General features: G+C 50.3%; 1 protein-coding gene across 1 annotated transcript in view; it reads left to right on the forward strand.

The window, feature by feature from the left end:
* The window catches only part of PCNT (pericentrin), a 135212-nt gene that overhangs the window by 85428 nt on the left and 22474 nt on the right, over positions 1 to 27310 (forward strand). The window contains 11 exon segments of the mRNA XM_032594600.1: positions 1343 to 1501; positions 1765 to 1917; positions 2773 to 2865; positions 4620 to 5447; positions 7409 to 7600; positions 16276 to 16989; positions 17790 to 17892; positions 20713 to 20867; positions 24670 to 24864; positions 25496 to 25669; positions 26272 to 26455. Of these exon segments, the coding sequence (XP_032450491.1) occupies positions 1343 to 1501; positions 1765 to 1917; positions 2773 to 2865; positions 4620 to 5447; positions 7409 to 7600; positions 16276 to 16989; positions 17790 to 17892; positions 20713 to 20867; positions 24670 to 24864; positions 25496 to 25669; positions 26272 to 26455 (2950 nt within the window).

Here is a 27310-nt window from a genome sequence, read left to right on the forward strand (position 1 = left end):
TTGCCAGGCGTCCGACCCGGCCACGCGGCCCTCCTCTCCAGCTGTTAGTCGCAGGAGTTGAGCTTGTGACTTTCATGTATTTCATGTCACCAGAGGTTAGACGCTTACTGGAAAAGTGGGGATTGGTGAGAAACCTTACTTTACAGTCGTTGGTTTGATCCCGTGACAAGTCCAGCTTCAAGGAGAGGAGAGTTTTTGTCAGGTGTGTTTGGTTGTCGAAAATGCAGACGCCAACAGTTAACTGAGGTCAGGGGTCTTCCCGAGGGCGAGGACCTGGGCGGTTACTGTCTCGGGAGGGGCGCCCAGCCCAAGAGGGGAGCCCTGCCCCTACTCTGGCCTCTTCTGTGCTGCCCGGGGACAGCTCGGCTCAGGGCGGCTGCATCAGTCCCTGCACCCTCCCCCCTCTGCCCCTGCTCCACCTGTCTCTCCTCCCTCCGTCCTCCCTCTTCCCTCTGTACTTCTTCCTCCCTCTCATCTCTTCCCTCTGTACTTCTTCCTCCCTCTCACTCTTCCCTCCTCCCTTCCTTCCTGCTCCACCCATCCCTCCTCCCTCCTCCCTCCTCCCTCTACCCTTTACTCCTGCCCAGTCCATCTCTCCTTCCTCCCCTCTTTTCTCCTCCATACTCCCTGCTCCCTCTCCCCTCCATCCCTGCTCTGTCCGTCCCTCCTCTCTCCATTCTTCCTTCACTCCTGCCATCTCTCTTCTCTCTGTCCCTGCTCCCTCCCTCTTCCTGCTTCCCTCCCTTGCCCCTCTATCTTTTCTCCCTCCTCCATCTTTCCTCATCCCTCCTCCCTTCCCTCAGCAAACATTTACTGAGCATATTAGATGCTATAGGTATTAAAAATGCCCCTTTTCCCTTCCACAAAGATGTAACTTTTTGTCCACTTAATTTATTGTGACTCTTTTGTCCATATTAAATGCCCTTTGAAAATTTTTAATGAGACATTCGTGTTCATCTTACAGATGTGCAGTGCCCTGATGAGCCATCGCCCTGTTTGTTGGCAGGTTCTTTGCAATTTTCTTCTGAATAGCCAACAGTCTAGAGACCATTTTTGTGTCTTCCTGAATAATTACTAAGGATGAATTTATTGCAGTGACCTCGCTGGCACACACATTGGCTCTCTGTTTGGGGTCACATCCTTCACCAAGCAGATCTGTGCTCTGGAGCACAGCCCGTCTATAGATTGTGTGTCTGGTGCGTGCAGGGGTGCACAGGTATGTGCAGTTGTGTGCACATGAGCTCCAGGAAGAGCTGAGGACACCGTGCACTCAGATCACAGTTTGAGGCCCCCAGTTCCTGAAGTACTTGCCTAAAGTAAATCTTCTTTTATTCTTAAACAGGATAAAGAGGCATTACAGGAGCAGCGTGGAGTGGTGTCCACACTGCACTCTAAACTCGATGAGGGCAGTTGCCCCACACCTCCTGCAGGCACTTGTCCTGAGAGCCCAGAAGTCCAATTAGAGGCAGTACAGACAGCGCTCCGGCAGCGGGAGAGTGAGGCAAGTGTGGGGGGCCATGGGGGACTCCCCTCTGCTCAGGGCTGCTGGTGGCCTTCACTGCCCTTCTGTGTGGAGGGGCAGGACACCCAAATGATGCAGGAAGGGGTCTGTGTCTACTGTATATAACAGCTTGGTGTGGGCTGTAAAATATCAGTAGCTCTTTTTTGCCGTGTACTTAAATCTTTTAATTTGTAGCTTTCATAATTATCAAGTGAACTAGAATGTTAGGTACTTTTTAATATTCTCTCTTATTTTAATGAAAGGTTTTAGACTTGAAAGAACAGTTAGGAAAGATTAAGGATGACTTAGTCAGCAAGCACGATGAAGGGCTGCACCTGAACGTGAAGCTGGACACACAGAGCAGCCGTGCCTCCGTCAGCCTGCGAGAACTGCAAGAGGAGAATGCTCGCTTGAAGGTGAGCTGGCAGGCCTGCCCAGACACCAGGCTCCACGTCTGTGCCCGTGCCACCACCTGCCCAGGGACCACCAGCCCCGGGTCCCAGACACTGTGGGCACCGAGGATAGTCCTCTGCTGCAGGGGTTTCAGGAGATGCCTGCCTTCTGCTGCAAGGTCTGAGCCGGGGTGGCTCTAGAAGGTGTGCAGGGGGCAGAGCCCAGGGCCACCTGGACCCCGTGCCTCCTGCACCAGCCTCTGGGTCTGGTGTGCGTCTTGAGAGCCAGTCTTGTAGAGGACGCTTGTTGGAGCTCAGCGGCAGCAGGGGCACACTTGTCTGACAGTAGAAGCTGTCAAGAGAAAGTAAATGTTCACCACTTACCTATTTGGGTCATTATAGACACCCTGTTCTCGGAGAGGTGATTTTTGGTTGTTAACCCTTCCTATGAGCAGGACGAAGAAAAATACTTTTATTTTTTTTTTAATTTTCCTTCCTTCCTTCCTCCCTCCCTCCCTTCCTTCCTTCCTGTTTTAAAATCTTCTAATGCCTTAGTGTAATCATGCTTCTGAGGAGACTCAGGGTGTAAAGGAAGCAGAATTGTGATGTATTGCGTACAGAGCCCTTGCCTGTGGCACCCCTGGTCGCTGTTGGGTGCGTGACCCTCACAGGCAGCGTCACATGATGCTGGTGACAACAGGGTTTGAGGCCAATCGCAGGCATCAGGCGTCCTTCCGTGGGAAACATACAGAAAACCACTTTCGGATTGAATGCTAGTATTTACACTCATGGGTTTTTTAGGGTACCGCACGTCTGCCAGGTCAGGGGACCGCTTCCCATAGTCACATTTTATTGGCGTCGCTGTGATTATTTCCACAGGCATTTCTGCAGAACAAAGAAAAGGAGATCATGTGTGTGAGCGAGCAGCTCGAGGCTCAGCTGGCCGGGATGGGAAGGGGCACGCTCAGTGAGGTAGGCCTTTCCCGGCACCCCTAGAACCAACATACCCCTTGGGGGCAAGTGTGCCGGGGGTGGGTGGCACCAGGCCTTGTCAGCTCTGCGGTGTCCCGCCTAGAAAGGGACCACTTCCCCCAGAATGGGGAGTACCACACACGTTGCAGGAGACCAGGCGTGCGTGCTCTTGGCCCAAGTGTCCACCACCCTTGTTCTCAGTTCTTGGCCCGCCTGGTCTTCCCTCTTTGGGCTCCGGGTGCCCCTCTCTGGCCTGCCTGCTCCAGCCGTGCTGCATCCCAGAGGGCTCATCTCTGATTTAGTGCTTTACTCTTTAAAGCCATCTGCATGTGCTGGGTTTATATTTATGTATGCGTATATAATATATATATTTTTTTACGTTTATCTACTTATTTTGAGAGAGTGAGTGAGCAAGGAAGGGTCAGAGAGAGAGGGAGGGAATCCCAGGCAGGCAGCACACTGTCAGCATGGCGCCCGTCATGGGGCTCAAACCCACGAGATCATGACCTGAGCCAAAGTCAAGAGTCGGACGCCTAACCGACTGAACCACACAGGTGCCCTAGGTTTGTATTTCAGGTTTTCTGTTTGTGTCGTGATTGTGGCTGGTCTGTAGCACCTGCCTTTTCATGTCTGGGTGTTTAGAGTGAATAAGCCCACGTCGTGTGCTGTCAGAATCACCCTTGAAACTCCCTTCAGGTGTCTGAGGGGAGACGAGAGTCTGCATGGTGCCCAGCACAGGGGGCACGCAGGCTGGCGGTGAGGGTCGCACCTCACCAGGGCCTACCTCTGCCAGCCGTACAGTTCTCGGTGCAGATTTCAACATGGTGGATGCGTGTGTGATGGATAGCTCATATTCTCTAAACCAAAACCAAAAATTAACTTGTTTTCTTTTGTTTTCAGTATTGGCCAGATTTGCATTTGAGTTTAAAGGAATTAAATGGCACTAGTGAAACCAAGAATTGTTGTGAAACCCCCAGTTTTCAGGAAGTGAACATTGGACTATAAGAAATTAGCTGGAGATGGTAAACTGGAGCACGAATGGCTTGGTCACTAGAATGGAGTTTGGAGCTGCATTGACATAGATTTCAATCTGATTTTCCACCTGGCAAGATAGTTAACACCTACGTTTCAATTGTCTTATCTTCAAAGTAGCAGTAATAACATTTCTTACCTTAAAACCTTGAGGGTGACATTAACCAGCATGAGTGGAAACATTCTCCAAGGTCCAGGGGGGCACAGCGCTAGGCTCGGAGCAGTCGTGGCGGCAGTGACGGCCCCATGCATGCACCTGGCTCGGTCCTGCTCTTCAGTGTTGCCAGCCCTCAAGCCTGATTTTCTTCATTTGTTTGTCTTTTAGTGTTAGAACCATGCCTAAAACCTAAAATCTCCCTTCAGTAAAACCAAGCAGATCGACGTTACTCGAATATTAAAAAAATACACGTTAAGGGTGGTGACATTAGTGTGGAGGTGCCACGGAGAGGCAGCCAGGGAAGCTCCCTCTGCCCGTAGCGGTGATGGCACAGAGTGAGAGGAAGTGTCCAAACAAGAGGCAAAGTGGCCACCGTGGGTGTCCCTTCCCAAGCACTTTGGTAACCCTGATGCGGTGGGAGTGCAGCTTTCGGGTGTTTTCAGGTATTAAAGGTCATTTGTTAATTTGGTGCCACAGCTCATAGTTGCTCCCGAACCTCAGATTAAAGGAGGGAAATTCTGAAGGTGGAACGTTTCATTCACCTCTGAACGTGCTTCTTCCTCAGGTTCCCTGTGACAGAAACTCAGAGATCGAGGAGCTGAGGTCCGTCATCGAGAATCTGCGAGAGAACCAGCAGCAGCTGCAGAAAGATAAGGCAGAGGAGATGGAGCAGCTCCATGAAGTCATCGAGAGGCTGCAGAGGGAGCTCTCCCTCGGCGGCCCCGCGCCACTCGGGGCCCAGGTCGTCGGCGAGCTGCCCGGCGACCCTGTGGCCAGCCCCGAGGCGCTGGTGGCGACGGGGCCCGCGGGCCGGCTGCCCTCGGAGCAGGAGCGCCGGCACGGCCAGGCCCTGGAGGCCCTGCAGCGGCGCCTGCAGGCCGCCGAGGAGGCCGCCGCGCGGAAGCTGGCCGAGCTGGAGCACAGCGCAGCCCTCAGGGAGGCTGAGGTCCAGGGCATGGCCTCCCAGATCCGAGCCTTTGAAGCTGCCCTAAAAGCAAGGGAAGCGAAGATTGCAGAAAGGGATTCAGAAATCGATGCTCTGAAGCAGCAGAAACTGGCCCACTCCGCCGAGCTGGAGACCATCCTGTCCGCCTTCTCCCGCTTCCGCCGTTCCCTGGAACAGCAGCCCCTGACCGCTGAGGATGAGCCCCCAGAGCTTCAGCGGCTCCGAGCGCAGTGCGTCCGCCTCAGCCGCCAGCCCCAGGTGCTGAACCAACGGTTTCTGAGGTGCCAGAAGGAGCTGGACAAGCAGCAGGCGCGAGGGGCCCACCTGCACCCTCGTGCAGAGGGCAGCTCCCAGGGACGAGGCCCCGGGGGCGAAGAGGCCTCTGATGACAAAGCGTCAGGGCAGGACGTGGGCACAGCCCCTAACAGCCGTGTCGGAGACCCACAGGTGGGCCTTGTTCCTTCCTGGTCCGCAGAAGGGACAGCCTCTGTGCACAGGGAGCTGGGGCTGGGGTGCGCTGGGGTGCGCTGGGGGAGCAGGCACACGGTGGTACAGGGGCGCGTTGGGGGAGCGGGGGCACACACGAGGGTACAGGGGCGCGTTGGGGGAGCGGGGGCACACACGAGGGTACAGGGGCGCGTTGGGGGAGCGGGGGCACACACGAGGGTACAGGGGTGCGTTGGGGGAGCGGGGGCACACACGAGGGTACAGGGGCGCGTTGGGGGAGCGGGGGCACACACGAGGGTACAGGGGTGCGTTGGGGGAGCGGGGGCACACACGAGGGTACAGGGGCGCGCTGGGGGAGCGGGGGCACACACGAGGGTACAGGGGTGCGTTGGGGGAGCGGGGGCACACACGAGGGTACAGGGGTGCGTTGGGGGAGCGGGGGCACACACGAGGGTACAGGGGCGCGTTGGGGGAGCGGGGGCACACACGAGGGTACAGGGGTGCGTTGGGGGAGCGGGGGCACACACGAGGGTACAGGGGTGCGTTGGGGGAGCGGGGGCACACACGAGGGTACAGGGGCGTGCTGGGGGAGCGGGGGCACACACGAGGGTACAGGGGCGTGCTGGGGGAGCGGGGGCACACACGAGGGTACAGGGGCGCGTTGGGGGAGCGGGGGCACACACGAGGGTACAGGGGTGCGTTGGGGGAGCGGGGGCACACACGAGGGTACAGGGGTGCGTTGGGGGAGCGGGGGCACACACGAGGGTACAGGGGTGCGTTGGGGGAGCGGGGGCACACACGAGGGTACAGGGGCGTGCTGGGGGGGGGGGGGCGGGGCACACGTGGGGGAGCCAGGGAGCACTTGGCGCCTGCAAGAGGCCCTGACCCAGACCACAGAGCACTCTGGCTAGACCAGGGATGGTTGGATGTTCTGTCCAGGAGGACCTACTGTTCCTCCTCCTCTCTCTTTAAGTCAATGACTGTCCTTCGTGTGCCAGGCAGTGGGGGATAGAGTTCCCAGAGGGTGGCTTCTGGTGCTGTAGAGAGAGGAATCTGAAGCTCGTGGCTCCTGGGTGCATTTCAAGTCCCTAGAACCTCAGGTCAGAACATGTGTACACAGTGGAACCTGGGGCTGCACTATTTCCTATACTTTTAAACTTCATATCTTTGAGAGTGATTGAAGGTTTTCAGAGCCCTATGATAGGGAACATTAAATGATGCAGAGATGGCTTTGTTTTAAGAGGCTCCTTGGATTTTCCTCTCTGGACTCTATTCAGTTACTTTGTTGTTGTTGTTGTTAAGTTTATTTATTTTGAGAGAGTGCAAGCAGGAGAGAGGGAGGGAGGGAGGGAGGGGGGGGGGGAGGGAGAGAGAGAGAGAGAGAGAGAGAGAGAGAGAGAGAGAGAGAGGACCTCAAGCAGGCTCCATGCTCAGCGCAGACCCCGACCCGGGGCTCAGTCCCACAAACCGTGATGTCACGAGTCGGGTGCTCAACCGACTGAGCCACCCTGGCACCCCTCAGTTGCTCTAATTTTTAACACTCCTCTCCTGTGTAAACCTTTTTAAGTTCATTTCAGTTTGGTCCTGAGAACTCCAGACTCCCTGCCTGCTGCCCCCTGCCATCTGCAGCTCGTGTGGAGCAGCTCCCGTTGGCCCGTGCGTTGTGGGGTTTCCTGGCTGGTGCCCGTGTCACGGCGAGCACGTCCTGGCCTGCTGTGGCAGGGAGCAGGCCGTGCGTGCAGTGCTCCCCTCTGGTCTCCTGTCCTTCGTGACTTAGGAGACGGGGACTTGCTGATGCCACCGGTGGACCTTCCCTCGGGGCCCTGCTGGCCAACATGCAGGCTCCAGAGCTCCGGGAAGTCCCAGGCAGCCCGACGACTGTGCTCCGTGTGCGTCGTTCTTCCTGGTGCTTTTAGCTCTGCCCTCACGAGCGTCATCCTTGTTTTCTCCGCTTATTGCAGAGTGCAGTTAACGGTGATCTGCAGCCTGCCAAAGCCCCGGTGACGCCGGACCACCCAGGTCCGCACAGACAAGACCGCGTGACGTCTGTGCTCGCGGCCTGCCAGAAGCAGCTGGAGTCTGAGCTGCTCTTGGTGAAGAGTGAAATGCACTTGAGAATGGACGACCGTGGCAAAGTGCCGGGAAGGATGAAGGTACCTGGGCACACAGCACGTGGTGCTGAGCGGGCGTAGACCAGTGTTAATGGATGGCGGCTCTGTTGTGTTCTCGGAGTGGTCTGTTCACATCTGTTTTGAAGTTTCCTACATGGTTTTTTGTTTTTGTTTTTTTGTTAGGTATTCTCTAGAAATGCACATTTCCCATGGTCTAGCCTATGAAAAATGAGCAGTTACTTCTCCCTTAGTGATAGCAGTAGGATTTAACTGGACTCTAAGGTCTGTCCCTAGGGTTTTCTGTGTGAGGACAGCTGCTCTGGGGCTCAAGGCCTTTATCACCAGTGTTACTTTGAAAGCTCACATTTATTTTTTTGAACCTCAGGGGTTTTCGCTGCATATTTTGACTTTATGCTCCTGGCAAAGAAGAGCATAGTAATCTGGAACGCAGCAGTTTGAGCACTCTCGTCACCAGGGCAAAAACAACACGAGAGCTGACTTCTCTTTCCTGGGCTGGGGGCTGCACATTGGCCCATCAAGTGTTACAGGGTCAAGGTGTTCCGAAAGTCAAAAGCGGCTGGTGTAAAGGTTTTCCTGAGGGCGGTGGCAGAATGTGATTAGACCCTGGCTCTCGAGCCTGCCAGTGTAGACGTTGCACGGTTCGGCAGGATGTTCCAGCTCTGCTTTTCTGGGAACTCTCCTGTGGCGTGCCGGGTACACCGCATCCCTGTGTAAAGTCTGCAGGTTCTGAATCGTGCAGGTGTAGGCCCAGGGACTTCAGGCCAGGCCCACACACCTGTGCCTGTGGTTTTGATCGAAGATGCCTAAATCTGGTTTTATATGTTCATCAAATCCCCACAGGAAGTTTAATTCTGTTTGGAGAGCACTTGTTGTCTAACTCTGTGTAGCAAACGTATCTCCATGCCCTTTTGATAAGAACGTTTGTTTGAATTTTTAAGAGGTCAACCCCATGATTATGCTCTGGTTGCAAAATTCTTGGAAGTTACACATGGACAGGGAAATGCCAAATTCATTCCATAAATCACTATTTTATATTTTTCTTTTTTTGTTTTAGGTTTTTATTCAAGTAATCTCTACACCCAGTGTAGGACTTGAACTCATGATCTTGACATCAAGAGTCACATTCTCTTCTGGGGCAACTAGGTGGTTAAGCACCACCGGTTAGGCATCCAACTTCAGCTCAGGTCATGATCTCGAGGTTTGAGGGTTCAGTCCCTGCATCGGGCTCTGTGCTGTCAGCGCGGAGCCTGGAACCTGCTTCAAATTTTGTGCCTCCCTCTATGTCTCTGCCCCTACACCCTTGCGTGTGTGCGCACTCTCTCTCTCTTTCAAAAATAGATAAACGTTAAAAAAAAAAAAAAAGGTCACATTTTCTTCTGACTGAGCCAGTCAGGTGCCCCACAATTCTATATTTTTCAGTGTTTGCATGTAGAAGTTTCCAGACTTTATTTTGCTCAAAAAAGAAATGCTTATGTCCTCAGTAAATTACCACAGAAATAGGTTATGACAGTGTGTGTGTGTGTGTGTGTGTGTGTGTGTGTGTGTGTGTGTGGTAAAATACATATAATGTAAGAGTTACAGATAACAGTCATTTTTTTAAGACTTTTTTTTTTTTTTTTAAGTAATCTCTCCACCCAGCATGGGGCTAGATCTCACAACCCTGAGTTCAGCAATCACACACTCCACTGACTCAACCAGCCAGGCACCCGACATCTTAACCATTTTTAAATGTACAGTTCAGTGATCCTGCACACACATTAGTGAGGTTGTGTAACTAACTATCCACTTTCATACCTGTTGTCATTTTATAAAACTGAAACTCTGTACCCATTAAACAGTAAGTCCCCATTATCCCCACTTCCCATCCCCTGGCAACCACTGACTCTGTCTCTGTGATTTTGTTTATTCTAAATATTTCATAGTGGATCGTATAGTCTTTGTCTTATTGTGACTGGTTTATTTCAGTTAGCTTAGTGTCCTTGCAGTTCACCCCTATTGTAGCCTGTGTCAGAATTGCTTTCTGTCTTAAGGCCGAATCATAGTCCATTTATATATATGCCACGTGTTGCTTATTCATTCACAGTCAGTGGGCACTTAGGTTGCTTCCACATTTTAGCCATTGTGAAAAATGCTGCTGTGAACATTGTGTATAAATCTGTCTTTGAGACCCTGCTCTTGGTTCTTCTGGATAAATATCCAGAAGTGAAATTGCTGGATCATATGGTAGTTCCATTTTTAATTTTTTGAGGAATCTCCATACTGTTTTCCATGGTGGCTGCATCATTTTACCTTCCCGCCAAGAGTGCAAGAGGGTTGCAAGTTCTCCACGTCCTTGCCACGTTTATTATGTTACGTTGTGTTGTGTTGTGTTGTGTTGTGTTGTGTGTGTCTTTATAGTAGCCCACCTAATGGGTGTGAGGTTGTATCTCTTCGTGTTGTTTTTCTTTTTAATTTTTAATTTTAATTCCAGTATAGTTAACATACAGTGTTCTGTTAGTTTCAAGTGTATCATTATAGTTTTTATTTGCTTTCCTCTAATGATTAGTGATACTGGACATCTTTTCATTTGCTTGTTGCCCATTTGTGTATCTTCTTTGAAGTAAAGCCTATTCAAGTTCTTCGCTCATTTTATTTTTTTTTAGAGGAGCCCCCCCCCCCTTTTTTTTTTTTTAAATTTCTTTTTGATTTTTATTTTTGGGACAGAGAGAGACAGAGCATGAACGGGCGAGGGGCAGAAAGAGAGGGAGACACAGAATCGGAAACAGGCGCCAGGCTCTGAGCCATCAGCCCAGAGCCCGACGCGGGGCTCGAACTCACGGACCGCGAGATCGTGACCTGGCTGAAGTCGGACGCTCAACCGACTGCGCCACCCAGGCGCCCCTGAGCTTATGTATTTTTGAGAGAGTGTGAACAAGGCAGGGACAGAGGCGGGGGGGAGATAGAAGACCTAAAGCAGGCTCCACACTGAGAGCACAGAGCCTGACGCAGGGCTCAAACTCAGTGAGCTGTGAGATCATGACCTGAGCCGCAGTTGGACGCTTAACTGACTGAGCCACCCAGGCGCCCCTCTTTGCTCGTTTTAAAGTCAGGTTGGTTTTTTTGTTGTTGTTGAGTTTTAGGAGTTCTCTGTGTATTCTGGATATTAATCCCTTATCAGGTGTAGGATTCACAAATATTTTCTCATATTCTGTGCACTGCCTGTTTACGCTGGATGGTGTCTTTTGAGGCACAAATTTTTAAAATTTTCTGAAGTTTAGTTTGTCTTTTCTCTTGTTGCCCATGCCTTTTGTGTCATATCCAAGAAATCATTGCCAAATCCAATGTTGAGAACCTTTTGTCCTATGTTTTCTTCGGAAGCTTTATAGTTTCAGTTTTAGTCAATGATCTATTTTGGGTTAATTTTTGTATGTGATGTTAGTTAACAGTCCAACTTCATTCTTTTGCATGTATGTGGGCACCCAGTATTCCCAGCACCATTTGCTTGATAAGACTGTCTTTTCCCTAGTGAATGGTCTTGGCATCCTTGTAAAGAATCACCTGACCGTGTATGTAAGGATATACATCTGGGCTCTCTATTCCATTGGTCTGTATGTCTGTTTTTATGCCAGTACCACACCGTTTTGAGTACTGTAGCTTGATTATGAGTTTTGAAATTAAGTAGTTATAAGCCCTTCAGCTTTGTTGTTTTTCAAGATTATTTTGACTCTTTGGGTCCTTTAAGATCCCACATGAATTTTAGGTTGGGGTTTTCTATTTCTGCAAACAGTGAATTTTGATAGAGATTGTATTGAATGTGTAGGTTGTTGGTTCGTATTGACATTTTAACAGTATTAGGTCTTTCAATCCATAAACATGAAACGTGTTCTCAGTTGTCTTCCTTAATATCTTTCAGCAATATATTGTAGTTTCATTGTACAAAACTTTCATCTCTTTAGTTCAGTGAATTCTTAATTAGTTTCTTCTTTTTTGTTGCTATTATAAATTGTTTTCTTAATTTCCTATCCGGATTGTTCATTGTTCATGTATAGAAATGTAACTGATTTTTGGATGTTGACTTTATATATCCTGTGACTGTGCTGAATTGATTTATTAATTCTAACAGGGCTTTTTTGTAGAATCTTTGTTTTCTATTTATGATCATATTATCTTGGAACATACAGTATTACTCGTTCCTTTCCAATTTGGACACCTTTTATTTCTTTTTCTTGCCTAATTACTCTGGCTAGAACATCCAGTACTGTGTTGAAGAGAAGTGGTGAAAGCAGGCATTCTTGCCTTATTCCTGATTTTAGAGGAAAGTCTTTCAGTCCAATACCATTGAGTATGATGTATGGTGTGTCTTTTTCACATATGGTTTTTTATTATGTTAAAGTAGTTTCTAGTATGTTGAATGTCTTTATCGTGAAATGCATTTTCTGTCAAATGCATTTTGTCAAATGCATTTTCTGTGTTAGTTGAAACGATCATGTGATATTTTTCTCCTTCATTTTGTTAACGTAGTGTATTACATAGATTGGTTTTCTTATGTTAAACTATACTTCCATTCCAGGAGTAAGTGCCACTTGGTTACACTGTATAATGTTTTTAATATGGTGTTGGATTCTATTTGCTAGTCTTTTAGGATTTTTGCATCAATGTTCATAAGGGAAATTTGTATGTAGTTTTGTTTTTGTAGTGTCTTTTTCTGTCTTTAGTATCAAGATAACGCTGGCCTCGTACAGTGAGTCAGGAGCAGTTCTCTTTGTTTCTGTCATATAAAGGACAATGTAGAGAATTAGTATATATTATAATATCCTCCTTAAATATATTATATATAATATCCTCCTTAAATATGTGATAGAATCTACCAGGAAACCCATTTGGGTTCTTCATTTTTTTGGAAAAGTTTGAAAAGGATTGATATTCTGTCTTAAATGTTTGATAGAATTCACTAGTAAAATCATCAGGTGCAGGGCTTTGTTTTGTTGGGAGATTTTATTTACTTTTTATTTTCCTTTGTCTCTTAGAACCTTTCTTGGTTTAAGTTTATTTTGTCTGATGTTAATATAACCATCCTGTTCTCTTTTGGTTCCTGTTTGTACAAAATAACCTTTTCTGTCCTTTTACTTTCTTTTTTTTAAGTTTATTTATTTTTGAGACAGAGAGAGACAGAGCATGAACGGGGGAGAGGCAGAGAGAGAGGGAGACAAAGAATCGGAAGCAGGCTCCAGGCTCCGAGCCATCAGCCCAGAGCCCGACGTGGGGCTCGAACTCACGGACCGCCAGATTGTGACCTGAGCTGTAGTCGGACGCCCAACCGACTGAGCCACCCAGGCACCCCTGTCCTTTTACTTTCAACCTATTTGTGTCTTTGGGTGTAAAGTGAGCTTCTCATAGCCAGCATATGGTTGGATCATGTGTTTTTATCCATTCTGCTGTTCTTTTTGATTGGAGAGATTCATTTACATTTGAAGTAATTACTGATAAGGAGTCATATGCTTTTTTCATTTTGCTGTATGTTTTCTATATGCCTTACAGCTTTTTTTTTTGTCCCTGATTTGCTGCATTATTGTATTCTCTTGTGTTCAGTTGATATTTTATAGTGAAATGTTCAAATTCCTTTCTCATTTCTCTTTGTGTATATTCTATAGCTGTTTTCTTTGTGGTTATGTTAGCGATTACATTTAGCATCCAGCATTATAACACTCTGGCTTGAATTTATACCAGCTTAACTTTAATCACATATAAAAGCTCTTGTTCCTGGGGCACCTGGGTGGCTCAGTCGGTTAAGTGTCCCAACTTTGGCTCAGGTCATGATCTCACAGTCTGTGAGTTCGAGCCCCACATTGGGCTCTGTGCTGACAGCTCAGAGCCTGGAGCCTGCTTCAGATTCTGTGTCTCCCTCTCTCTCTGACCCTCCCCTGTTCATGCTCTCTCTCTCTCTCTCTGTCTCAAAAATAAGTAAATGTTAAAAAAAAAATTTTAAAGCTCTGTTCCTTTATAGCTCTGTCCCTACCCCTTTTGGTTTTTGGTGTCACGAGTACATTTTTATACCTGTGTGCCTCAAAACAAACTAATGATTGGGTTTTTTAAATTTTTATTTATTTTTTAACATTTATTTATTTTTGAGAGACAGAGCACAAGTGGGGGAGGGGCAGAGAGAGAGGGAGACACAGAATCCGAAGCAGGCTCCAGGCTCTGAGCTGTTAGCATAGAGCCTGATGTGGGGCTTGAATCCAGGAACCATGAGATCATGACCTGAGCCGAAGTCAGACTCTCAACAGACTGAGGCACCCAGGCGCCAATTTTTATTTTTATTTTATTTTTTAATTTTTGTACCCCTAAGTTTTAATTTTTAATTTTTATTTTAGAGAGAGAGAGCATGTGTGAGCTGGGGGAGAAGGTTAGAAGGAGAGGGAGAGAGAAAGAGAAGGGAAGGGAAAGAAAATCTCAAGCAGGCTTTGCCTGATGCGGGGCTCAATCCCACGACCCTGGGATCATGACCTGAGACAAAATCAAGAGTCGGATGCTCAACTGACTGAGCCACCCAGGCACCTCCTAATGATTTTTTTTTAAATCTATTAATCTCTTAAGTTATATAGAAAAAATGTGGAATTACAAACTAAAGCTAACAATAACACTAACTTTTAAACTGATAATTTAAAAAAAAAGTGTCTCTTATTATATATTTATTTAAAGTTTATATATTTTTTAGCAGGAGCGAGAGCATGCATGTGCATGAGCTGGGGAGGGGTAGAGAGAGAATTCCAAGCAGGATCTGTGCTGTCAGAGCTGAACCCAACATGGGGCTCAATCTCATGAACTGAACTGTGAGATCATGACCTGAAATCAAGAGTTGGACACTTAACCAGCTGACCCACTCAGGCGCCCCATAAAAAACATGTATTTTTTAAATCGTGATGAAAGCACAATGTGGAGTTGCAAAGCACTATTACAATAGAACAAACATTTTTAGAAATTCAAGTATAATTAACGTACAGTGTTCTATCAGTTTTGGGTGTACAAAATGGTAGACTAGCTTTTATCATATTATGCATGCACTTACCTTTACTGAGATCTTTATTTTGCCACATGACTTTGAGTTACTGTCTAGTGACCTTTTATTTCACTCTGTAGCACTCCCTGGAGCATTTCTTGCAGTGCAGGTGTAGTGGTCACAAACTCCTTTAGCTTTTATTTATTTGGGACTATGTTAATTTCTTCCCCACTCTTAAATGACAGTTTTGCTTCATATTGAGTTGACAGATTTTGAGTTGACAGATATTCTTTTAGCGCTTGAATATATTGATGCACTGTCCTCTGGTCTCCAAACTTTATGATGGGAAATCTGTTGGTGATGTTTTCGAGGGTACTTGTATGTGACAAGTCATTTCTCTCTGCTTTCAAGATTCTCTGTTAGTGCTCTGTTAGTATAGTGTTGATTATAATATGTTTTGGTATGTGTCTCTTTGAGTTCATCATATTTGGGGTTTGTTGAGTCTCTTGGATGTTTGTATTCATGTCTTTCATCAATTCTGGGACGTTTTCAGTCATTATGTCCTCAAATAGTCTCTCAGCCGCCACTGTTTCCTCTTCTGGGACTCCCACAATGCATATGTTGGTATGCTTGCTGGTGCCCCAGGGGTGTCAGTCTGTATTCACCTTTTTCAGTCCTTTTTTCCTCAGTTGTCATCATTTCCATTTATTTTGAGAGTGTGCAAGGAGGGGAGGGGCAGAGAGAGAGAACCCCAAGCAGGCTCCTTGCTGACAGCAGAGAGCCTGATGCAGGACTCGAACTCACAAACAGTGAAATCATAACCTGAGCTGAAATCAAGAGTCAGATGCTTGAATGACTGAGCCCCCCCAGACGCCCCTTATTTGTTCTTGTTTTTTAATTGTTGTATGCTGTCTCTGTGCTGAGGATCTGCTTGAGATGTAAACTTCAGGTCTTCTCAGATCTTTTCTTAGCCTGCACCTTTGCCTGGGCACATGTAATTTCCTCTAATTTCTTCTGTGTATGCAGTTGTCTTTGAATGTTCTAGTTTTTAATTTCTCCCCAGAAAGAAAACAGAGAAAAATGCTGTGGTAGAAAAAAAGGTCACCAGCCCTTTAAATCTCCTGCAGGTCACTTGAGCCAGAGGGGGAGGGGCTATGACAGTGGTCTCCCACCTGTTTGCACCTTCCAGATCAGAAGCAGCGGTGGGAGCACAGACCCCCCCCCCACCCCCATTTGTGGGATAGTCCTATGCCCACCGTGGCTCCCACACATTGTGTGTAAGCTGCTCCATGAGTAGGTGCACACCAGCCTGCCGAGGGGCTGGGGCTGGGAGACGGGTGGCTGCTGCCGTGCTGAGAGCTGCAGTTTCCCCTCCAAGCCTCCCCCTGGAAGTTGCAAGCCTCGGACAGACTCCAGAGTTACAGCAGACAAGGTGCTGCCGGTGCCGTTGGTGCCCAGGTGGGAGACAGGTTCCTGGGGCTTCCTGCTCGGCCACCTTCCCAGAGCCCTCTGCAGCATTCACTTTGCAGGCAGAGTTCTCAGCTCTGGTTCTGTTTTTCATGGAATTAAAAAAGCTTGAAATCTCAAGAGTTGGAAGGACCCGAGGGCTTCATCATGGAGGCTCATTCTTAATTGCTCAGACAGCTTCGAAATTGGCTGATAAATACTTGACTCTGTAATTCAATTATTTTACTTTATACATGTTCTTTTCCACATGCAGAATAAAGAAAAACTACTGGAAGATTGTCAGCTGCAGAAAGTTGGTCTCATAAGTCAGGTGAAAGAACTTCAAGAAAAGTTGAACCGTCTGGTGCATTCTGTGAACTTCCAGAGCAGTGAGACAGAGGATTTCAAATTTCAGCAGCCATTGGCATCTTCACATGCTTTAGAAAATAATTTGAGTGACAGTTCCAGTAATGGTGAAGAAACTGACAAATTGCCTCTTGTTGATGCATTTCATATTGATAAAACCACGTGTGATCTAATTGACCTTAGTGGAAATCAGGATTCATTGGTAAGAAATGAAATGCCAAATGTTCCCATGGAAGATAGGGTTGATTTGCAGGATGGATCACTTTGTTTACAAGTGAGCCTGCACAGTGGCTCCCACGACCTAACCCATACCCAGGAGCCCGGTCCTGTGAAGAACACACTCAGGGCAATGGACCTGTCTTCCTGGAGCTCACCTGAGGTTGTCAGGAAGGACTCGACCCTTGAGCCTGCACCCAGCCTGCCCTTGACGCCCTGCTCAGATGCCCTGAGCTTGGATGCCTCTGTGCAGGACAGGACAAGTGCCTCACTTCAGGCTGACGAGTTGGACCTGCTTTGGTACCTGGGCGGGTCAGCGGCAGGAAAGGCCTCCAGGTGGGCAGAGTCTCCATTGGTTGTAGACAGGGCTCCCTCCACTGACCACCATGTGCAGCGGACGGCCGTGGTAAGTGTTCATCCCTGGGTGGTGCCCCGGTTCAGCGTCTGTGGGATGCCCAGGGCCCCAGCGTGTTGCCATGGGAATGTATTTGCGGCCATTGTTGGTTCATCTCCTGACAGGGCCTGCGGGCCAGGTGTAGGTTCGCACCCGACAATCCCCTGGTCAGCTTTCCGCAGCGCCAACCACAGTCCATTGTAACGTGAATAATTAGGACTTCGGTTATTCTTACAAACACGTGCCATGCGTCAGTCCTACTCAGACACTCCCGCCAGGCCTGCGCACACTCACCAGTGTGGACTCGAGAAGTACAGTCGTAAACCCATCTTCCTGTGTAGTTTTTGTTCAGGTTCTTTGGCTGGAATCTGTTTCCTGGATTTATTTTAATAGATTATACATATAATACTAATTTATTTCAAAAACAATTATTTTTGAGATAAATCATATCTTCTTACGTAATAATTTTGAGATTTTGCATATCCTGGATTAGATACAATAAAAACCAACTAACAGAGGGCTTTGTTATTTGAGATACACGTATATTACCATACACACTACCATAAAAATTACCTTTAATCTGAAATATTTGCTGTTGACTTCTTTAAAATAATCCTAGAGAACAGTGGCTGGGTTTGTTTAAATTCTTTAAAGCCCGTGATTTCATTATGTCCACAGGTGTGAAACGTGTTGGGTTCTGTATGGGTAAATGATAAGTTCAGACCTTAGAAAGTTTCCCTCTGACCAGTTTAGTTCTGTGATGTATTAAGTTACTATTTGACGACCGTGTAAAAACCTGCCTATTTGAACAGGAGAAAGATGTTGAAGATTTTATCGTAACATCTCTTGATGCTCAAGAAAAGCCCAGATCCTCTCCTGTTGGGTTCGAAGGAAAAAACAGCAGAAGTGATAATGGTGAGTCAGTCTTTTTAACTCTAAGGTTTTAGGGGACAGAACAGCATGGAGGCCCCCAGCTTGGCGTTCGCTACACTTGCCATGCACACTGGCTGTGCCCGTCTGCGTCTCTGTCCTCTGTGCTCAGTGGCACCTGAAGGCCTGATGTTGCGCTACTCCGGAAAGCTTGGTTGTGCACTTCGTGGAGTGCGGTCCCTGCACTCAACACCCAGACATCCTCTCTGGCGCCCTGCACGGGAGCGAGGGTGTGCCGTGTGGGCCCCGAGAGGAGACCCTCACGTTTCCGGTGGTTCCTGCATCTTCCTCTGGATGTTTGTAGCAGGGTCATCGGCATGGGGGTCCTTGAGAGCGCGCACGGTGACACAGCCGTGCTCTTCCTGGGGCATCAGGGCAGACGGTGTGCGGCGCCAGCGTGGACCCCTTGGCAGTGGTGTCTGCCAGATTTTATTCTGAGTTTTCCTTTTAGATTGCTCGGTGTCAGGGAGCGGGGATGTACTCGGAGACCACGTCTGTGGTCTCTTGTTTCTCAGACTCGGACACACCAGTGTTAGCCTCCAGTAATGATTGTTGCCTGCGTCATCATTAGGATAGTTGCCAGTCATGACCTTCTAACCTTGTAATTTTTTTCTATAATTGTTGGCTTTTGATAAGTCCATCGCTTCAGGAGATGTTTCAGCATTTTTAAAAAAAGTCATCGTTGGCTTAATTCAGTGCCTTTTAAAACTAGACCGTAGTGAAGTACAGTTCATGGACGCTTCAGCCTGTGCAGAATAGGGCCAGCAACGTTTTAATTTCAGTTTTGAGTTATTCCACGGAGTAAGTGCCCGGAGTGGTTCTGCACAGTGCCTTCCAGCCTCCCCACTCCGAACCACTGTTCCCTGGGGATGCCCACGTTCAGCTTCCAGAAATTTGTTCTGATACAGATTTCTAAGTCACATTTGCTAGTTACAGAACATGTTTAAACTTCTGGCTGCCAATTTCTTGTACTTTCCTTCCTTGTTTTTCTAAGGTGGCCCCGTTGTCCCGCTCTGTCCCCTCACCACAGAGCATGTGTGTTCTGAGCACCCCTGTCAGATTCCCGCAGACCTTCTGGGACCAAGGGTCCTCTCCCAGACAGCTGGTTTCCTTTCTCCTTGCTTCTTCCTATTCTCCATCACGGGTCCTGCCCATGCTGTCTGTAGGCATGGGCATGCACTGCCCACATGACCTTCACCTGCCCACCTGACCTTCATGCGCTGTCTCTGCTTGCCTGGTCAGACCCCGTGTCCCTCCTTGGTAGTCCTAGTTCTGACAAAGTGTGTTCTCTAGAAGCATTTGCAGAAAAAGCATGTGTGAGATGGGTTTTCTGAGAATGTCTGCACCTTCTTGATGTTTGTTGATAGTTTGGGCTTGGTGCAGACTCATGGGTGACAAGTCATGTTCCTTCAGACTCCTGAGTGCCTGCCTGCCTGCCTGCCATCCAGACCCTGATGTCACCCAGCACCACGGTGGTCCCTTGCCGCCAAGCACCTGGGCGCAGCGCTGCCGGCTTACCGGGAACAAGTCCTTCTGGCCTGAGTGCGTCTTCCTTCTTCCTGGGATGTGGGTCACTTCCTTGTGGCTCTCATCTTGCCATACTTCCTGTTAATCACTGGACTCATTTTCTTATTTTCTCATTTTTTCTGTTTCCACTTCTTTGTACTTATGTTCTTACTTGTTAAAGAGCTTTGTGAGAATTTATCCCTTAATCTTCACATCAAATGCTCCCATTTCTGCTGTGTCTTAATTTCCAAGAGTTGTTCTTTCTCATCCTCTTTTCCTTTCTCTCGAAACTTCCTTTCCTTGTTTACGAATAATATTTTCTCTCTTACTTCTCTGAAAATATTCTGGGTTTTCTGAAGTTTTCTTGTGTTTGCTGCCTTTTTTGTATTTCCTCCAGCTCTTTGAGTCTGCTTCGCGTTGTTTTGTGTGTCTGAGTGTTCCTTGGCGTGTCTGAGGCCTTCAGCTTCTTAGCAGGGCAGTCGTCAGCAACTCACTGGAAGCTCTGTGCTCAGAGGGGCCTTGCCGGGGACACTGAGCCCCTCATGCCCACCCGCGCTTGGTGCCAGTCGGAGAAGCAGTTGCAAGGACTGACCCTGCTTTTCTGAGGATGCCTCCCTCCGCGCTCCAGGTCTCCGTGGACTGGCGGCGGGCTGCAGGCTCAGGGACCTACCGCATGCTGTTGAGCGGTGTCCCATTCCTTTCTGAGGCCCCTCCCATCAGGAGCTCCTGGTGTCTCAGATGCTAGACTGTTGAGGGCTCTCCACTTTAGGCTGGCTGCTCTCAGGGTTGGTCTCCACCCACCCCATCAGGCATGTTCACCTCGTCCTGGCCAGACGCTTGCTGCTCGTCCCGCAGCCTGCACGGGGGCCTCGGGCTGACGTCTTCCCTGTCTGCACAGCCGCCTCCGGGTGCGCTGGGTGGGCCCTGCGGGCGCGTCAGCCACGGTGCTTGCCGTGCGAGCCCTGCGGGCTGTGTCCTGTCTTCGGGGAATAAGGAGACATACTTCTGCACAAGGGTAAACATGAGCCAAGGTACTACGAAGGGTTTTATGTTGGAGTCACAGGTGTTAACATGGTAAACGTGAAAACTTTTTCTTCATCTGTGTGGTTGTGTAGTCTTAGGTGTTTATAAACATGTTTTTGCCGTCTTTGGTGGTTTGTTGATGTCGTCTTCAGGGCCGGGGCCTCATGTGGCACCATGAAGCAGGGGTCTGGCCACATCTCTGGCACTTGCAGGGTGTCCCCCAGTACACTGGCAGAGAGTTGGAGTGTAGACCCTGACTTTGTGCTGTGTTTTTAGGTGATGGCTCGGGGTTTGGAGACATGCTGAGCCAAGGTTCGGGAAGACTCGATGCCCCCACAGCAAGTCCTGTGGTGCTGCTTCCCGCCTCTGGAAGGTTCCCACAGCCGCTGGAAGCCATGAAGGAGAAGGAAGTCCATCCGAAACAAGTGAAGGTAAGGGCTGGCGGGAGCAGGGTGCGCGGTGTCGATGGGCCTCCGTGTGCGGCCGCCGTGATTGCCCCGTGGGTGCCACGTCAGGGTGCGTGCGTCACACCACAGGGCCAGCTGCGTGGGGTCTCGCCGTGCTCTAACGTGTTTCCATAGGGGGAGAGTCTGCTGGCGTGGGGAGCTTGGGATCAGGTATCCCAGGCGAGAGCCCAGCATGGCAGGTGGGGGGGTGGGGGGAGTGGGGCGGTAGGGGAGAGCTGTGGGAGCTCCGGGCGCTGGGGTCCCGAGAGCAGGACCAGCTCTTCCTGCAGCTGCTGCGGCACAGCGCACAGGGGACTTTCAGGGGTGGCTGTTGTGGTGAATCACAAAAGGCAAAAAGTAAGGTTAATCTTCCTGAATTGAGTTCAGGTATCACAATGCGTGACCCTCTGGGGAGAAGTGGTTGTAAGTTTTGTTTGCTTTTGGAGATTGACCTTTAGCCTTTCCTAAAACAACTGGGGCCTGTGCTCGTGACTGGGCCGCCCTCCACCAGGTGCCTGCCTGGGACCGAGCAGCGGAGCAGGGACCGCATGACCCACTCTGCTGACACAGGGCTGCGGGGCCACATTGGAGAGCCCAGCCCACTCTGCTGTGGGAGCTGCTGCTCGGGAGGGGTTGTCTCTGTGTCCTCAGGGCCTAGACCATTCTGCCTTCTGCTCTCCGCTCTTTTCTGTGTGTCCCTGAAGTTGACACTTGAGAAGAAAGGTTATTGTCTGCACTCGTGTAGCAGTGTGGGCAGTTTTGATGGGCAGCCTCAGCTCTGACTCAGCTGGCTTGAGCGGCACACAACATTTATCACTGGACCATACTGGGAGTTGGCTCCTGGTGCGCTGGCTCCAAGTGTATACCTAGAGAGGCCACCAGTGTCCCCGCACTCGCTCATTCCTTCCCTGTGCCACCAACAGGAAGCCTGTGGCAATTCTAGGGTCAGACAAAGCATGGGCCCAGTGCTTCCTTTGAGGCTGTTTTCCAGGAATATCCCTCCCGTCCCCTGCCCCCACCCCCCATCTTTCATTGGCAGACCTGGTCACACGGCCACCAAGACCAGCCGTCCTCAGCCCCGTTGACGAGCTGGACTCATACTGACCCACTGCTGACAGGGAGTCATTGTGTGAACCACCTGCCGCAGCCCCGCTCGCCCACTGCTGCTGGTCCCCAGGTCACGGAGCTGGGCCCTTGGTGACCTCTCACAGCCAAACTCCACAGATCTAAAGCCCCTTGTGCCCTGGGGTCAGAGCCTGGTTCTCACCAGAGGAGGGAGGAGAGAAGCCACACTCAGCTTGCTGCGGCTGAACTGGGAGCGGAATTTAAAAACACTTTTTCTAGTTTTAATTGATATGTGACACTGTGTAAGCTTCAGGTATACAGTGTGTTGGTTTAATACACACATGTTGTTTACACGGTGATCCCACAGGAAGATTGGTTAACGCCTCCATCACCCAGAACTTTTAATAAGTTTTCTTTTCTCTCACCAGTTTAGTGAATCGTTTTTCGTCAAAACCACTGGCACAGACTTGGCTGAATAAGCAAACCAATACAATGTCACTGCTGTGTTTTATTCACATGGTGAAAACATTCCAGTTACATTGCTGTTACAATGCCATCAAAAGAAAATGATTTTGAGGTTAAGTAAAATCTCCAAAATTGTGTTCATCTTGCTCCTTTAAGAATTGAAATTGGAGAGGCATCTGGGTGGCTCAATCAGTTAAGTGTCCGATTCGTGATTTTGTCTCAGGTCATGATCCCAGCCCCGTGTTGGGCGGGCTCCATGCTGAGTGTTGAGCCTGCTTGGGATTTCTCTCTCTCTCTCTCTCTCTCTCTCTCTCTCTCTCTCTCTCTCTCTCTCTCTGTCTTTCTTTCTGTCTCTCTCCACCTCCCCTCCCCTGCTCATACTCTCTCTCTCTCAAAAATTTTTTTGATACGGGAGTATGTTTTTTGGCTGTTTTTTTTAATTTCCTTTTTTGCATTCCTTAATTTTCTACATGACATAGAACGTTAAAGATATGTTCTGTTAGTGTGTCCAATCCAGGCAGTCTCATGTTAGAGGAGTTTGTAATTTTTAAGGAATAAACGTGGTTCTGATGACAATTGTACGTACTTAGGCTTTGAGGTTTAACACTAGATGATTGAAAAAGGAAAACCAGAAAGAAGCCCAGTACTTGCCCTGGAGCCCTTTTGCGAAGCAACCGAGGTTGCCTGCAGGGGCTGCGTGGATGCTGGGAAGTTAGCCTGCAGTTCTCTGTTCGCTTCAGTCGGAACCGGCAACTTCAGTATTCCTGATGTCTGGGTGTTTTCTGGGAGGTTTCTCAGGTCACTCTGGTTTAAGTTGCCACCTGTGTTTCTGGAGCGTGAAGCCACACTGCTCACCGTGAGGGACGACTACGCCAAGAGTCAAGTCGTCTGAGAGCTGGCCCCGTGAGGCAGAGTGGTGCCCGCAGGGGCCGAGTCTCAGGACCGCGGTGTGGTCACGGCTCTGGGGGCCCTGAAGCTGGGGATACTGGTGGGGGGGGGGGTCCCTGAGCAAGGGGTGTGGGTGGCCAGGCTTGGACTCCTCAGGAGCCCTACTGGAAGCAGCTATGAGTGGGGGCGAGTGATTGGCCTATGGCGCACTGTGCATCAGCTGGAGCAGACAGGGGCACCCGAGTGACAGGCCGACATGGGAGGTCACGAGAAGGGTGGGCTGGTCACAGTGATGCAGGTCCCTGAACAGAACGCCAGTCCTGAGGACAGGGTTCTGGAACCTCCTTGGACCCAGTGGTTATATCTGTGGTACCCAAGGTCCAAACCGATTGCAGACCTCCAGGCCCCAGCCAGCATCGGACCCGGGGGGTCCTGTGACATCACTGAAGGGATGCGATGGCCTCACGGGAAGCTTTGCTCTCGGAAAGGTGCGGGCAGAGTACCTCCCTCGCCACTGGTGCTCTTTCTGCGTTTATCAGGAGAGTGTTGAAAAGGTGGCAAGTGACAGTCATCTGCAGCCACGTCAGCCCTCCCTATCTCTGCAAGCAGAGGATGAGGGTGGATGGGTGGATGCAGGAGGTCGTAGACCTCCAGCCGCACCCACAGGGGCAGCCATCTGGGCCGCTAGACCTGGCGTCTAGCAAACGGAAGGTTTTTTAAAGTAAAAGTGTTTCTAGGGTTATTAAAGAGAATTGTCTTTAAGGTAAGCGTCACGTGGAGTTTGGGTGTTTTGTACTTTTGTGTTAGTATTTTACTTTTTTGGGTCCCATCACTAAAGTCCTAGCAAAACCTATTTCTGTTTAAATAGTTGTACTCTGTTATAGCTTCCCGTTGCTACTTTCATACTTCCCTGTTTGAGACCTTTATTCCCATCTATTCTCCAGAGTTTAGGCCTAACATGCCCCTTGAGTGAATCTTTGCACGTGGAGTGAGGACCTTCATGGTTACTTTGGACACTGTGTTGCCCCCAACCTGGGGGCAGCTCTGGGGAGGCCCCACCATGAGCCCCACCCAGGATTAGTGAAGGGATGGTAGGGGTGGCATCCACTGTGCAGACCCTGGTGGGGCGTCCTTGGAGTAGCTTAAGCAGAAATTGTCCTTCAAACCATTTTTCTAGCAGTCTCTGAAGGTTACGGGGGAGGAAAGTTTGAAAATCTCACAGAACAGCAGAATCTGCTCTTTGATACAAGCCATGGGGGTGCTATGTGGGTGGCTCTAGTGAGCATTCGTGATTGGTGGGCAGGGTGCTGAATGCATGATTAGCTTCAAGCTTCTTTTCCCTCTTTCTGAAATGCACGTCCCGTTGCAGGCTTTGCTGCAGATGGTGTGTGATGAGAGCCACCACATACTGGCCTTGTCCGAGTACCGTGGGCCGCCTAGCGCCCTGAGCAAGGGCGAGCCAAGTGCCTCCCTCGAGCGATTCCCGAGGGAAGGCCCTGGCCTGTTGGAGGCAATCCCGGCCCTGAGGAGGCATCCGAGCCCCACACTCCTAAAGGGAGAGAAGGTATGGTGGCATTCTGCCTGAAAGAAAATAGGCTGTGGGCATGGAGCACTTTGAGTGAGTTGCTTGGCCAAGTGAGTGGAATAAAGGGAAGAACAGGGTCGTCAGTGGACACAGGGGCCGTGCTCCTGGCTAGTCACCTTCTCAGTCATGTTTGCCAGCACATTCCAGCCCTGTAAGGGCAAGAGAGGCCGTGGGAGGATGTGTGGCGGGGCTCAGTGGGAGGAGGACATGGGGCCGGGCCTGAGCCCACAGGGTCTCAGTGCCCACTTTGCACCCAAGGACCCGGGGTGGCACAGAGCGAGAGCCAGGTGCTGAACCCTGGCCAAGGCCACAGGGGGCGGAGGGAGCGGTGGGCAAGAGGGCAGTGCCGGGCCCAGGCCTACAGTGGGGGCGGGAGCAGCCAGTCAGCGGGCACCCGCCCCAGGGCCTGGCAGAGCAGCGGTGGGGAAGAAAGTTTGCCTGCCAACGTTTTCTCAGTCTTACCTGCTGTCTCCTTCAGCACCTTCTTCGTTCACGATGGCGGGCTTGGCTTCTCGTGCCCTGGGCTGGTCGTGGTCTTCTGTTGGGTGGTCTGCTTCAGCCTGCAGGGTGCATTTATGGAAACGCCGAACTGTTCGCTCCAATATTTTAGGAGTTTCCTGACATGTGCCTCGACTGGAGAGGAGAGTTTCTACAGATCGTTCAGGAGGCGTTTGGAAAAGAACGGGAGATGCTGAGGGCCGAGTTGCAGCCCCGGCCCTGCGGCTCTGACCCCGGGGACCACAGCTCCCTGTTGCAGAGGCTAGAGAAGGTGGTCCAGGAGCAGGTGAGCACGTGCCTCGATTTAGTGCCCAGAGCCACTGACGGTGAATTTTGGTCCCTGTGTTTCCCCTGACCTTGGAGTGTGGTAGTGACTGAGGAGGAAGTCCTGTCTGTGTGCAAATAGAATCTATTCTGGAAATATCCTGCCTTTCCTTGCAAACAGAGTGGTGCTAAGTGGTCTGGCCCAGGCTGTGCGTGGGAGCCCGGCACTGTGAGGGCCCTGGGGGGCCTGCTTCCCCAAGGTCCCTTGTAGGAGAGGGCACTAGAATCCAGATGCAGGGTCTGTGGCAGGTCAGAGCAGCCTCTGGCACAGACCAGGGTGCAAGTGAGGCCTGAAGGTCCCCAGGGGCCTCTGTGCCTGTGTTCTAGGCCACCTTTGTCCTGTGAATTTGTTCTTGCTCGGTCCCCAAGCTTGTGCCCATGAAGCTGGAAGCAAGAATTTGTGGACAGTGGGCTGTTTGTGCCTGGAGATGCTGGCCTGGCCCAGCCTCCCCCGCCCTTGGGACGTGCTCCCTGCTCCCCCGTCCAGGGGGTGCTCCTCCACGTGGCCATGTCTGTGACCCTGCTCTCCCTCCTTTGCCACCCCGGCTCCGGGGATACCTGCAGGAAAAGTCCTTGGAGCACCTTCGCTTGTCAGACCGGAGCAGCCTGCTGTCCGAGATCCAGGCTCTGCGCGCCCAGCTGCGGATGACTCACCTGCAGAACCAGGAGAAGCTGCAGCAGCTGTGTGCGGCGCTGACCAGCGCGGAGGCCCGCGGGAGCCGGCAGGAGCACCAGCTGCGCAGGCAGGGTGAGCACTGCCCCTCCCGCTGCCCAGCACTGGGGCTGGTCTGTCCGGGTCCCTGGGCATGGGGACCATCGGCCTCGGCATTTCTTAGTTCGCAGAACTCCTGGAAAAGCGACTCTGTGGCGCCGCCCAGGCAGTGGGGGGTCTGTATTGGTGTGAGCGCTGGGCACCAGCAGGACCGTGTCTGGGAGTCCCTGGGGCTTGCACTAGGTCTAAGCAGCCTGTTTTACGCGTTTATGTTAATTTAGGTTCCTTGGGACTTTCTTATAGATATTCACATCATCTCTGAATAAAAAGCATTTTCTTTTCTCCTTCCCATCTGCCACCTCCTCCTACTGATTGCTCCGGTTAGGCCGTCGCGTGCCGCTGTGGCAGGCGTCCGGCCATAGGAGAGGTGTTCCGCCTCACACCCTCACACAGGCTGCCAGCAGTGGTCTCTGCACATGCTCTCCATCCACGTGCACAGCCCCTTCTCTTCCTAGTGCTGGGTGCCGAATGATGGGCCAGGCCTTGCAATGCTTTGTGTTTGGGCCATGTTGCATTACCTCGTGAGCATTTCTGGGCCGGACTTACTGGTATTTTGCATCTGACTGCATGAGGGCTACTGGTGTGTAGCTTCCAGTCTCTGAGTTCTGGTGTGGGAGTAGTGCCAGCCTCATGGAGGATTGACCGTCTCTTTCCCTTCCTTTTTCCCCGGGAGACTGTAGAGAACCAGGGTTATTTCTTTGCTAAGTCTTGGGAGAGTTCTCTGGGGAAGCTGCTAGGGCCGAGGCAGTCTCTGTTGGGAAGCACGAAGTGTTGGAGTGATGGGTGAGGTGGCGATTTAGGACGACTGTGGAGACGGTCACACCTGGTCTT

The sequence above is a fragment of the Lynx canadensis genome, chromosome C2 (genome assembly GCF_007474595.2).
Source record: "Lynx canadensis isolate LIC74 chromosome C2, mLynCan4.pri.v2, whole genome shotgun sequence".
NCBI lineage: Eukaryota > Metazoa > Chordata > Mammalia > Carnivora > Felidae > Lynx > Lynx canadensis.